The sequence below is a fragment of the Passer montanus genome, unplaced genomic scaffold (genome assembly GCF_014805655.1).
Source record: "Passer montanus isolate IOZ18808 unplaced genomic scaffold, ASM1480565v1 scaffold43, whole genome shotgun sequence".
Lineage (NCBI taxonomy): Eukaryota > Metazoa > Chordata > Aves > Passeriformes > Passeridae > Passer > Passer montanus.
In genome coordinates this window covers 5,052,653-5,065,851 of record NW_024369151.1, presented here as the reverse complement: position 1 = coordinate 5,065,851, position 13,199 = coordinate 5,052,653, and the positions used below count along the sequence as shown (strand labels likewise).

Below are 13,199 nucleotides of genomic sequence, written 5' to 3'. Positions count from 1 at the left end.
CTCTTCTTTATTATCTTGCTTTAGCTGTTTAAAACAAGCTTCCATTAAGAGAAGCAGATCAGGAGATTGAACTCAGTTACAGAGATGACTGTTTAGCTGGGCTAGCAGCAATATTAAAAACAAAAAAAGCAGAACATTTAACTTGAAACAAATGGGAGAGAAAAAAAATAAACATGGAACAACCCTTGAACAAATACTAAAGACATAATAAATTGCTTTCAAGAGTGGGTTACAACTACTTGTACCTCAGTCCCTGCCACTCAGCCTGCCCTGGCCAGGGCTCCAGCACACCCCATCTGTCTGTGGAGCCCACAGGGAGTGTCCCTGCTCTGGAAGCCATCACCAGCCTCAGGGGTGACCGAGCACTTGGCCTTTGGCTCCACTCAGCACACGAACCTGGGACTGTTTCTGCTCCCAGGTCCACACCTCTGCTTAACAGCTTTTTTATTCTTCCCACGGGCTATTCCAGACCTGCAGCCTGAGCCTTTGCTGGCAGGGTGTGCAACGCTCCCAGCCATGCTGGCCACTGCCCTCTCCCCTCTGCATTCCTCCTGCCTTGTTATTTCAGACAGTCTGGCCTGCAGTGATGCTGATTCCCTTCTCAGCACTGCTCTCCTGCTCGGCTTTGCTGATGTACCATTGCTCTGGACACAGCTGCACCTTCTGAAAGCCCTTTGGTTGAACTACCTCAAGGATTCTTTCTCCAAATGCTGTGAGGACATTTCAGTCAGAGATTCCTCACTGGAAGAGCCTCAGCAGCTCTTGGAGAAGGACCAGCACACAGGATTCCCTGCCCCTCTCCAGGAATCTGCCCCATGAAATCCTCTCCTGCTCATCCCCTCCCTGGCTCCTTGACAGAGGCTCACAGAGAGGAGGGAGGATGCCCCACCCTGGTTGGGTGTCTGGCCTGAAGGTGAGAGCTTCCAACAGAAACATCCCTGAGTTCAGCATCCCCAGCCATTCCCTGAAATTTAGATTTCCATGGGTTTTCTCCTGGGAGCTCTGCCCAGTTCTTCCAGTCTGGAGCAGGAGCTGCCTTGTCTCTAGACAGCTGGAAAACCAAGCTTAACAATATCTTACTTTTCCACTGATAAGGAATATGTGCCTGGCTTGGCTGCTCTGAACCATTCTGCTCCAGCTGGGTTGCTGCAGGATGGGTGTTTTGAGCCTGCAATGTCCACTCAAAGTAGGTGGTTGCATGATGGTCCCTTGAGATGCTCAAAGCATGTCCTGAACTAAATTCTGCACCAATTCTGTAGTGGTGAGTGGCAATTAGGTTAAATATGTTATGCTCCTAAATATGTAGGCACTGTTATGTGCTACTGTTATGTTCTATTAAATATCCTTCTCATTCTGAGCTCTGGAGAGTTTCAAACATGTATTTCCTCACAATATACCCCAGTTATTTCTGCCTCAGGTGAATTACAATGAAGGAAAACCAGAAAAGCTTGTGTATGTTAAAGCTCGCTGCAGTGTGAAAGTATTTACCTGCTAAAATCCTCTTCAAATAGCACTAAAATGACAGGGCAGAGGGTATGAAAACAACTGCATTTACTCTTTTATCTGAACACTTTGTGATGATTACAGGGCACTCCACACAAAGGGCTGTGATTTAGAAAGGAAATTGCACTCCAGTGAAGGATTTACTCATCTGTGATGATATTTATAATCCACTCTCTCCTAGCTAAAGGGATCATCCTGCACTTTGGTAGGAAATGTGAAGAATTAAGGGGCCAGGGAATGAGACCTGCATACAGGATGTTTTGAGGTGCTGACCACCTCCCAGCTCTGCCTTTGCTCTCTGACTCCAGTGAAGCTTTGCCTCTCTCACTGCTGCTGTTTTCTCCTCTGGAGCAATGATGCTGCTCTGCTGAGATCTGTCTCCAAGGCAGCTGTGGTCTGCAGCCCCAAAGCAAAAGCCAAAGCCCACAGATACCTCACAGGAACCAGAGGGATGGGCAGAGGGGACATCCAAGTCCTGCCACCCTTCCTGGTCTGTAAAAGCTCTGTGTGGAGAGGATGAGAAAAACACACCTGCTGCTTCTAAGGCAGTTCCATGTCTTCGTAGATGTGTGGAGCTAAAACAACTTCAGGGGTCTCTGAGATCAGCCTCTCCAATGCTACGAGCCCAATCCAAGTCTGTCAGCATTCCCAAGGCAGGCACTGAGGAGTGAGCCACACTGTCCAAAACCACGTGCTTGTGGCTCCAGCTCACGCTGCTGAGACTGTGGTTTCATTTAGTGGGAAATGCATTTTGTTTCTCCCGGTGAAATATTTTACCCATTTGAAGGTTTCTACGTGGTGTTCTCTGATCAAAGGCCTGAGAGCCCTTTGTGCAGCACCTCCATGGAGTGAGAGGAGTGATGTCCATTTCCAAGGCGTTGCTGTTTTCCGGTAGCCAAGATATGTTGCCCACCCTCAGCCAAGCAGCAGTGTATTTTCACTGGGAGAATGCCAGCAGGCAACCCAGATTAAAAAAAAAAAAGAATTTTTCCAAACATTTCTCCAACAGCTGTAAATTTTTTCTTAATGCAAGATGCTAATAAAAGCCAGGTTACACCAAACCCACTGCCAGACTAGTGCTACTGGGAGGTGTTTTTAAGCTGCACCAAAGGAAAAATTTCAACATCCAACTTGCTCATTACTTGAAGAAACAGAAGCATATCCCTGCCTTTACCCTGTCCTGTGGGAGTTAAGATCAGATGTGAAGGCCATGTGCTGGACTTGGGAATGTTTGTTCAATCTCCTGTTCCTTCTCTGCTTTTTCCACTATGAGTGCTTGCACTCCTGACATTGCATTTTGCTGATCGTAACCACAAGGTTTTGTTTTATGAGCTGTTATACCAGGAAAATGGTATTCTTTGCACCCTATTAGTTAGAACTTGTTTGTGACAGCAAAAGATCTGTAATTAATCACTCAATTGCTCCTACTCCACACAGCACCCCAAGCATGACCAGCCTTGGAGTAGAAAAATAAACTCAGCCCCTCCTCTTGGCAATTTGGTTCTGTATAAAGCATACAACAAATAATGGTGGAGAGGGAGGGTTCCTGTCAGCCTCCTCCACACCTTCTTTCTCTCCTTGGAGTCTTAAAACATACCAGAGGAGGTGTTTGTGTGCAGCTAATTGACCTGAGCAACACTGTATGGTCAATGGCCCATTGACTGATGAAGTGATGGAAACAAGATGCTAATTTTAGCTGTTCACTTTAGCTGTGGCAATATTGGCTTGCTGGGAGGGGAGTCATGGCCACTGAGCCCCACTCAAACAGCTCCCTGCAACAGGTCCAGCTTCCAAAACAAGAAACCAACTTATCAACACAGTCTGGAACTGGAAACTCAGCTGAAATATCCTTGATATAAGAAAGATCTGAGCTCCAGGTATGGATGGCTCAGGTACTGCTGTGCAGGCTTGAATGCATGGATAGAAACACACCCTGTTGCCTCAGGAAAACAGGGATGGATCTTGTGTTTTATGCCTACATACCCTTTTCTAGGCATAAATGTGTTTCTAATGTTAGCAGTGTAAAGCATCAATATGGAGGAAAATAAAGCAAAACCTGACCAGTGCTGACAGTATCCAAGCTAAATAAAAGAGGGAAGGAACACAGATATGTTTTTGAAATTTGCTTCACCAGGATAGACAGCTGTGGTTTCCTTGGAATGCCAGCACTGTTCTGAATCCATGCTTTGAGTATTTCTGTTGGTTGGAGATCCCTTTAGATAATGCACTGGCTGCACCAGGCCTAAACTGAGCTTGCTGAGGAACACCCAGTGTCAGGGTGCAGAGGGATGAGGAATACAAAGAAGGAACAGAATTCTGTACCCAGCATTTTATTTCAAACTCTCACATAGTCTTCAGACAGTTGCTTCAGCCTATCTCCCTAGGTTATACACCTACTAAGCAGGTATAAGGCGCTTTGGGTGGATACTGGGACTTTAAATCTTTCAGGCAGAGTTGTTGAAGTAAATTTTAAAATAAAATTACTGATCTGATTCACTAGAAAAGAACACTCTTACCTTTCTACCAGGTGGTCCAGGGAACCCAGTTAAACCAGGTAAGCCCACATCTCCCTGTAGGAAGCAAGCAAGTTCAATTAGTTTTCAGCAACATTTTCCCTATTCCTACTGCAGTTACCACGATTAGTTTGCTGAACACCAGCCCCCAGCTATTGATATTTCTGGTTCTAATCACAACTCTTCAAAACCTGACTGGGTAAGAAGAGGAGATTTAAACAACATCTCTATTAACTGGCTCATATAAATAATAACCCCAGTTAATTAATGGCAGCTGCTGCTGGAGTCCAGCTCTTTGCAAGCAGAATGAATGTGCTTTTTTTCCCCTCAATGATCTCATTCAGTCACATGCTTCATTCGCCTTTCAATGGGCATTGAAATCGCCAAGGCAAAGAAATTTTAGATTTTAAATGCAATAAGAACAACAGGTTCCTCCTGCCAAATCCTGTGATTTGCTCTCACACTCTGCTACTGCACTGGCTCAGCCCCTGGCTCCCGTTGGGATGGTGTTGGTGGTGTAATTATTTAACCTGCCCGTGTGACACGGACTGAACCTCTGCAGGATGCTGGTGGGAGGGTTTGCTCAGTGGCCTGTGCTTCTGAAAAGGGATTGCATCACATCCCAGCTGGCAAACCCAAACCATCACAGGACGGGTGAGCACGCTGCTGTGAGACCTCTCCAACACCCAGCCCGGCTGTGTGAGCCCACTTGGCCTCCTCTGATCAGGATCAAAAACCCTGGAGTGCCTTCTTGCTGAAATTCAACAGAGTTCCAGCATCTAGACTGAAAATTAGGCATCACTCCAAACTCCTGCTGGAAACTCCTTATTCCTATTGCTGCTATCAGGGATAAAGCCTCGTTAACAAAAGCTAAAGGTGATCTGGATCTCTCCCTTTTTTACAGCAAGTATTGTCTTCAAGAAAACAGCTCCAGACCCTGCAGGTGGATGATTTCCACGTGGTGCCACTCCAATGTAGTGTACCAGAAATTTCAAAAGACATCTGATGGCGTTAAAAGCAAAGTTTCAGCCTTAGCCTTCTGAATGGTTTCTAGCATTGCCTTCCATCCTGCAGTGGTGTGGCCTCACTGTGCTTTATGAGGGCATCTGTCAAATGAAGAGCCCAAGCTCCTTATGGCTGGTGCTTTCTATGAGCTGTGCATTTATAGCAAGACTTATGGTGAGAGGAAGAGAACCAGGCTTCTGTCCTGGACATGAGTTACCAAGGATTGTGCAGGCATCACTGAAGGAGCTAATTGAGGTAGGTGATGTGGAGCCCTGATTGCCCTACTATTCATTGCTAGAATTCTGTGAGGGCTTGTTGCCTCAGTAAAAATCACTCAGCTGTGAAACAGCAAAAATGGGAGTTGTAACTTATTGAAAGGAATTAGCAGAACTCTGATCCTCAAAAACTGCTATAATCCAGAAAGCAGCTTTCCTTCCCAGCAGGGTGCTTTGTGTTGGTTTGAGCAGCCTTTGGTGGAACCCCTCAGTGAGGTCCATGCCTTAGAAGCCTCCACGAAGAAAGCTCTACCCTGATGGGGCTGCAGCATGAGGCAAACCCCTGTTCCTCAGCTCCTCAGCAAGAACATCCTTTCCTTGGCCTCCAAGGTTTTTGTTCCTTTACTCTGGGATTGCCTCTTGCTGCAGCTGCATGCCCAGAGCATGGCTGCACCTCAGATGTGCTGCTTGAAACACCTGGCTGAAGCAGCCACGTGCCTGTGGCTGAAGCAGGGACCTCAGTTGGGCTGCAGATTGTGGATAAACTGGATAAATACTCAACAACACATGCCAGGTGGCTCCTCAGTGCACTATGATCATTGAGAGCTACCTCTCTTTAGTCCTGAATCCAAGATCTAAGCCTTATTTCCCAGTCCTAAGCAGCTGGGATGCTTGTGGCTGCAGTACAGACCCCTGTGTGTGTGCACAGTTCTGGAGGCCCACCATGGCCTCGGGGTGACATCTCACCTTCTGCCCATTGCGAGCTTTTCCAGGTGACAGCCCAGGATCACCTTTCTGACCCTGAAATGAAAAACTTACATTAGTGACATAATCCAAGGGCCCAGCCCACAGATGTGGTTCTGCTTCCACCAAGCCTCCAAATTAGAAAAACATTTGTTTTATCCCAGTTTTCCCTGACATCCCAAATGTATTAAAGTGGCCTGGAATAGCTGTTGTGCTGGGGGTGGATTTGGTGAGTGATTGCTGCTGCTAAAGAGTTGAGTTTTAAATAGTACTTGACAGTATTCAATTGGCTAAAGAATGGATAACTGGAAGAAAGCAATGTCAGGACTTTTGATACTTATTAGACCAGACAGCTGCAATTCCTTCCTTGTCTACAACTACCATCACAAAAATAATTACCAAGCCTATTACTGGGGCTGAACCATCCTTCTCAACAACTCACTAGATGCTGTTGCTTTTTTAACTGTGAGGAACAGATGAGACTGCAGAGAAAGTTGTACTAATTAGACACCCCCAACAGGCAGAGCAATTGTGAGGCTCCCAGGCTGGCAGAAAGCAGCACTTGACCTTAAGTGGCAGTATTCCTTATTTTCCTCCTTAACAACCGTGACGAGGGAAATTACAGTTTGAGGCTGTGATCTTCTGACAAACACAGGCTGTGATCTCAGCAGCATTTGATCATCTAATTCCAGCAGATTCCTTTGGAAATCCCACTTCAAATTCTCAAGAGGTGGAAAGGTAATGTGAGCACCTAACAGGGAGAGATGCAAGCAGGAAAATCTGGAAGAGATTGAAGAGTGCCAGGTTCTTTGGGTAGGGGAGAGGTAAAGCTCAGCACACAGAACATCTCTTCTGGCACAGCCAAGACGGGTATCCCAGGATTATCACCATTAACACCCATGAATCATAAACAACGCACAGCCTCAGGGTAGGGGAGAGGTAAAGCTCAGCTCACAGAACATCTTTTCTGGCACAGCCAAGACGGGTATCCCAGGGTTAGTCACTATTTAATACCCATGAATCATAACCCACAAACTCTGTGTGCCCATCAGCACAGGACAGCTGGGAGGGTTAACTGATGGCTGTCAAGTGAAGTTCTTGGAGGGAAGGGGAGACCCAGAAAGGAGCAGTACTGGTTATTAACTGGCATTTCTCATGAGCAGCACAGAGCTCTGGTCACAGCCAGCTGAGCTGCTTTCCCACACAGCCTCCCTGTGAGCACATTCCATGTGCACTTCCCACCTTGCACAGAGTGTAAACCCCCCATTCTCCTCCTCCTCCAGCATCCACCACAGGCGGTGAGGCTCAGGAGTGAGACTGCTTGGCTCTGGACTGTAGGGAGCACTGCTGATTCAAGGCAGATGTATCTGCACAAATTCTCAATGAAGGCTCTGGCTTTCCAAAGAGTAAATGAAGTCATGCAGATAATCTTGCTTTGCATGCAGCTGTTATCAGGGCAATTCTCCCACTCCTTGAGCTTCAGAGCAGTCAGTGGGTGCTGCCACTGCTGGGAACAGATTAGAGCAGCCCTGGGGATTGCTGGGTGTTCATTTCTACTCTGCAAAATTCATTTACTGCAGCAGGTAGACACCCACCACTTTCCCTAAATCTTCCCATATGCTCCATGCAATGACTTTGAGACGTGGAAAAGAACTTGTGTTTCCCCTGGGAAGCTCCAGATCACATTGGCCAGGTCTCTGCTTTGCACTGGCTCTGTGTTCAGCCCTGCTGAGACCCTCATACAGGTGGAGAGCTCAGCCACGAGCAGGATCACATGTCCCCAGGATCAATCAGCAATGGCAACAGCTGCATATGAGGGCTGAAATTGTGGATTAATTGCTTGAGTCTTATTACACAGCAATGACAATGGGGGAATTAATATAAATCTTATCCAAGGCAAGCCACAACACCTTTCCCACAAGTTTCTCTCTTTCCCATCCTAACTCACTGAAAACACATCTTCCTCTTGTAAAGGAATAAATAGTTTTCTTCTGGGTTTTTTCCTACCTGGGAGAAGTCTAGAGCTGTGCCATTTAAACACCTCAGTTTTGCAATCCCACTAATACTATTTTAATTATCAGTGAGCCAAACTGATGAGCTACCTTGGAAAGAAAAAGCACTCACTAAACTGAAAATACAATATTTTTCAAGTGCTTTAAGAAGAGATTTATCCAGAGCAGCAAATCATCCTAATACCTTATGCCAAAAGCCTCCAGGTGAGAGATGTAAACCTAACTCTTGCAATGGCTTCAGTAAACACACCTTGATTGACCATCTGCCCAATCCCAAATGTTTTTAGGGCATCCTGAGAGCTACAAAACAAAGGAAAAACACTCCTGCTGTCCCCAGCAGCTTTCAGGTGACAGCCCCAGCCCAGCCTGTGGCTACAGCTGTTTCAGAGGTTATCTGCAATAATCAGTCTCTGACAACCAGGTGCAACAGCAATTTTACAACTCCAAAGACAAAAGTAAGCAGAATGCAGGAAGTGGGAAGAATCCCACTTTAAGCAGTTTCACATCATGAACTGCTGAGCTAAGCACCACAGGCTGAACTCCCAGGTGGCACAAGCAGGTGTAATGCCACTAGAGCCAGTGGAACCTTGCCCAAGCAGATCAGCAGGATTTTGGCTCAACAGCTACAAACAGCTCTGTGCAAAAGATCAGCTCCCTAAGCCCAGGGAATTACGAGTGCTCAGCTCCAGTGGTGAGAATAAAGTGGCTCTGCACAGGGTTGACTGTGAAATGCAGAAACACAACCAAAGCACTAGAGCCAGGCAGAAGCCACATAAAAACACCCAGAGGCTGCAATGCCACACCACAGCCCTTGCACAGAGCTGCCTGACCTTACAAGGGCCCTCTCATTCAGCTGATAAATATTATGCTCCTGGGTCCCTTCTTAAGTGACAATGACTTGGTGTTAGTCATGGTTTCCAAGCTGTATCTATCTGGGAAACTTCAATTTCCTTTCTTAGATTGCTTGGGGGTTTTTTTGTGTGGGATTAGCTGCTGTCTAAGCCAGACCAAGCCCAGCAGCCACTTGATGGCTCTCAGCAAGAGAAGTTCCACTTGGAGCTGCTTTGCCCTGCTGTGCAGGTTGGTTGAGCTTTCACAAATCCAGAATTTCTGCCATGTGCTGGGTCTGTCAAGAAGATCCCCACCTCTGAAAGTGTCCAAGGCCAGGTTGGATGGAGCTCTGAGTGACCTGGTCTAGTGGAGGATGTCCTGCCCACAATGAGATGAGCTCTCAGGTTCCAACCCAAACCATTTTTTGATGATCTTGTGATGAAGAAATCAGGTCCCAGATGCAGGCAGTTAAAACATAAGGGGGTGAAAAACCATTTTTTGGGGCAAAGTCCATTTTCTGGCACTGCTGTAACACCAGAGAATTGAAGGGGATGAGGGAAGTCAAAACTCTGGCATCTCATCCACACCTTCCAAGAGCATTTCTGAGGAAGAGATGATGTAACCATGGCTCACCAGGCTCTCCCTGCTAGAGGTGAACCTTCACCTGGGCTGAGCTCCAGCTCTGACATCCCACTGCAAACCTAACACTTCTTTTGACAAAGCACCATGGATAGAACAATCCTGCAAATGGTGGCTGGACAAAAATAAAATACATCACAGAGCCTGATGAGACCAGATCTCTGCTGCAGACTTGCAGCTCTCCATCCACTGAGACTTCCTGCTGCCAGACTGTGCACTGAGATGGAGGGAAAATGCTTACTGAAAGACTTAATTTCTATTAGGTGACCAACTGAAGAGAGCTTTACAGCCAAATGATGATTTCTGACGAGTCATCAGGCTAAAAGTGTTTTTAAAAAATCTGTAGAATAGAAACATAGCTAGACTCCACAGCTTGGACCAGGCTGGATTTGCAGGGCTGGAAGTTAGATAAAAGAAGTTTGATTTGACTTATAAAACTCAACAAGTGTGATCTGGAAGTCATTGATGGAGAATAAATGCAGAACACTAAGATGTAGAACTTTTACAGGCTCACTTTTCAGGCTGTACATGGAATTTAAACCAGCTGCTGTTCACCAGCATGTCTCCAGTGCCTAATTTTTAATCACATAGAGGCAGAATGCCAAGTTTCCAGAATCTTTTTCCCAGAGCATCAATAGTGCTCATAACATCTCTGCCTACTGATGAGATCATGAAAAGACAGAGCTATTGCTTGCACCTTTTTCTGTTTGGCTGAGAATTCCTACAGCTCCCTGGTACTGAAAATCTCTGTTAAATATTGCCTCTCCAAGCTCCATTGTTCTTTAGTCCAACACAGATGTAATAAAATATAAACCTATTCCTTTGTAAACAATCATACCAAAGCAATCCAAACCAGTTTTCCAGGAACTTCAGTCTTTAGGTAACACAAACCCTTACACACAGAATGAGCTGGGATTTAAAACACCTTTTGGAAGGGTTTTGCTGCACACTGGGTTAGGACCCCTCCAGAGCCACATCTGTGCTCAATCCCAGGCAAAGGGAGAGGGTCCAGCTGCAGGGGGTGACTCTCACCCAGAGGGAATGTGTGTGCAGGAGAAAAGCACAAAGCACAGGGCCCCTGGCACTGCAGGAGCTCTGTGAGCCCTCCTGCGAGAGGTGAGGGCATCCAGAAGGGAGCCATGAGATCAGTTTGGGAGAACTGGTGGAGTTCAGAGTTCCCAGAATCTCTGGAGAGGGAAAGACAGGAGGAGGAGTTTCAGGAGGAGGAGTTTCAGGAGGAGGAAGGCAGAGGAAGATGCTGGGTGCTGCAGTCACTCCTGCCACTGCCCAGACTCACAGGCTGCAAAATCCAGAGGGAGAAATGAGAAAGCAAAGGAATTCAGAGCTGCCGGAGCTCTGGAGCAAGGATTCCACTGCCCTTGTCTGACACAGCAGTTTGTGCCTGCCACAGGCATAGCTTAAGCAGGATCCTAATTTGGCAGTCTTTGGAATTCAGGAGAACCAAGGGTGGAAGCACAGAGCAGGGTCTCTCTGGGCACAGGAAAAGGCTCAGCTGTGCTGCTGGAGAGCCCCTGGGAGAGCAGGACGAGGGAGAAATGGCTTCAGCCACTGTCCTTTCATCCAGAGCAGGAGAAAAGGAAGCTGTCCTTCCCCCAGGATGTCCTGTGGGATGGGAAGGGGAAGGCTCCTTGCAGCAGTTCATACTTACTTTCAGTCCTGGGGGGCCAGGTGAGCCAGGGTTTCCATGGGGGCCTGGGGGACCCTAAAACACACAACAAACACAAAACAGAGTCAAAAGGAGATGGTGGAGATCTGCATGGATGCTGTGCCAGACTTAAGCCACAGCCCCAGAGCCCTGGGGTGCCCTGGCAGGGGGGTGGTGGCACTGGGACCCTCCCTGGCACCCAAAGAGGGAAATCAGCTCTGGGTTCCCAGCAGGCTCCGTGGAAGGGGGTGTCTGTCTGTCACCACAGGACATGTCATGACACTGAGATAATTTGGGTAAACCAAACATTCCACGGGTCAGGGGAGTCCAGGCTCTGGGAGGAGCCCAGCAGAAGGGGATGGAAGCAGGCAGAGGGGAGCGGAAGTGTGTGGGGGTGTTAACAACTTGATTTTTGCTCAGAATTGAAGAGAACAGAAGTAATTACTAAAGGAAAATTGTTCAGCTCTTTGGGGTGAACTAATTTTCCCTACCAGCCAACCAGATTTTTGCCTTTAGAGATTGGAAAGAAAATGGATAATCAGACAGCAAAACGGTGGGAATAGCAGTATGTCCATGTAAACTCTTTAAATCCATATTTCACACAGTTAAATCTATATTTTTCCTTAGTTCTTATAACTGTGACACTGTCAGAGTATCTACCTCAAATCACATACACCAGTATCTCCTTTTACATCATATTTTAAAAGCACCCTGCATATTTTCCAAAGCCTATTTAAGGAGTTATCTGGAATAAGCAGCTAAGAATAGTTTATGCCTGGGTTATACACAGCACAGAAGATCTGCTAACCTTTCAGGCAGGAGTAATAACAATTCTAAGTCCTCTTGAACACGTTCCTGGGAGATGAAACAACCTGAAAATTCAACTCCAAGAATTCTGCCAAGAACGTGTGAGAGCTCTACCCTGCCTGAGGAGGTCTTTATGTACCCTCAAGCTAGGGGAGCACAGGCAAGGGGATAAAAATCCACTCAGGCACTTTCTCAGCAAGCTGTAGGATTTCCAATGAGCATTTTGGGGCCAAGATCTTCAGGGTCTGATTTCCAAGGAAAATCACTGCAGTTAAACATGCCACTGCCAGCCAAGTTCAGTGCCCTTGCTATCCTCTGACAGAACATCAGTGCACTGGTCTCTATTCAGTTTTATTTTTACTGCATTTTAATAGAAAATAATGTCTTTTTAAAATTCATCTTGTGGAACAGACAGTTGCTGAATGCTCAGTGCTATTTCACAACATGCTGCTCTGCTGCAAGAGGCTGTTTAATTAAAAGATTGAGACTAAACTTTTCAAATGGCAGTTTTTACCCAAATTAACATCCCATTCTTCAATTCCTTCCAAATTTTCAGCCTGAACCCAAATACATTTATTGCCCCATTCTTAATTTCCTTCTAATTTTTCACCTGAAATTCTTGTTTAGCCCGTCTGTGAATTTCCAGTGCAACTGAAAGAGCTGTAATTAAAATTAACGTGCTTGAGTATCACCTTCTCACTTTTAAAAAAATCCACACAGCTGCTGGAGCCAGAGCACCTGGGCAATGAGGAGTCTTAAATAAATACATCTTCCCAGCAAATTGCAGAATCACCTGCCCACCTTATTGGGAGGAACACTGAAACAGAGACTGAATGTGCTGCTTAAGGTAATTCAACAAGTCTGTGGTGGCAAAAATGCTTCAGCCCAAGCCTTTCCAGTCCCAAATATGTAGGATAATGAATAATAAGTGACAGAAATCAGGCCAGCAAAGTCTCTATAAAAGATGGGTTCCTAAAAAGCTTTTACACATAAGCAATAATCGAGGTAGCTCTGAACAGGGTTCATAAATCCAGCCTGCTGCTGGATTTGAGGAGGGAATTCAGCTGTAATTCAGCTTTGGAGTGAGGCACTTGGCCCACAGCCCACAGCAGTGCAGGCATTTGAAGTTTGTGCTGCAGCACAGCCCAGGGCAGGCTCACAGCAGTGTCAGCTGCAGGGAGCAGCTCCAGTGGTGTGACTCCCAGATGAAAGTGATGGATTCCAGGAGGAAACCTGGACTGTGGGAAGCTCAGCTGCCAATCCA

The 13,199-nt window shown here is 46.5% G+C and overlaps 1 protein-coding gene across 2 annotated transcripts in view; it reads right to left on the bottom strand.

The window, feature by feature from the left end:
• Window positions 1-13,199, bottom strand: part of LOC120507465 (collagen alpha-1(XXVII) chain-like) — a 141,890-nt gene that overhangs the window by 98,162 nt on the left and 30,529 nt on the right. For both annotated transcript variants that reach the window (XR_005628773.1, XM_039720181.1), the window contains exons 5-7: window positions 11,132-11,185; window positions 5,984-6,037; window positions 4,020-4,073 (exon numbers count right to left, since the gene is read on the bottom strand). Coding sequence is in view for 1 of the 2 variants with exons in the window: in XM_039720181.1 (XP_039576115.1) it covers window positions 4,020-4,073; window positions 5,984-6,037; window positions 11,132-11,185 (162 nt within the window). In the remaining variant the exon portion in view is untranslated. The remainder of the gene's footprint in view (window positions 1-4,019; window positions 4,074-5,983; window positions 6,038-11,131; window positions 11,186-13,199) is intronic.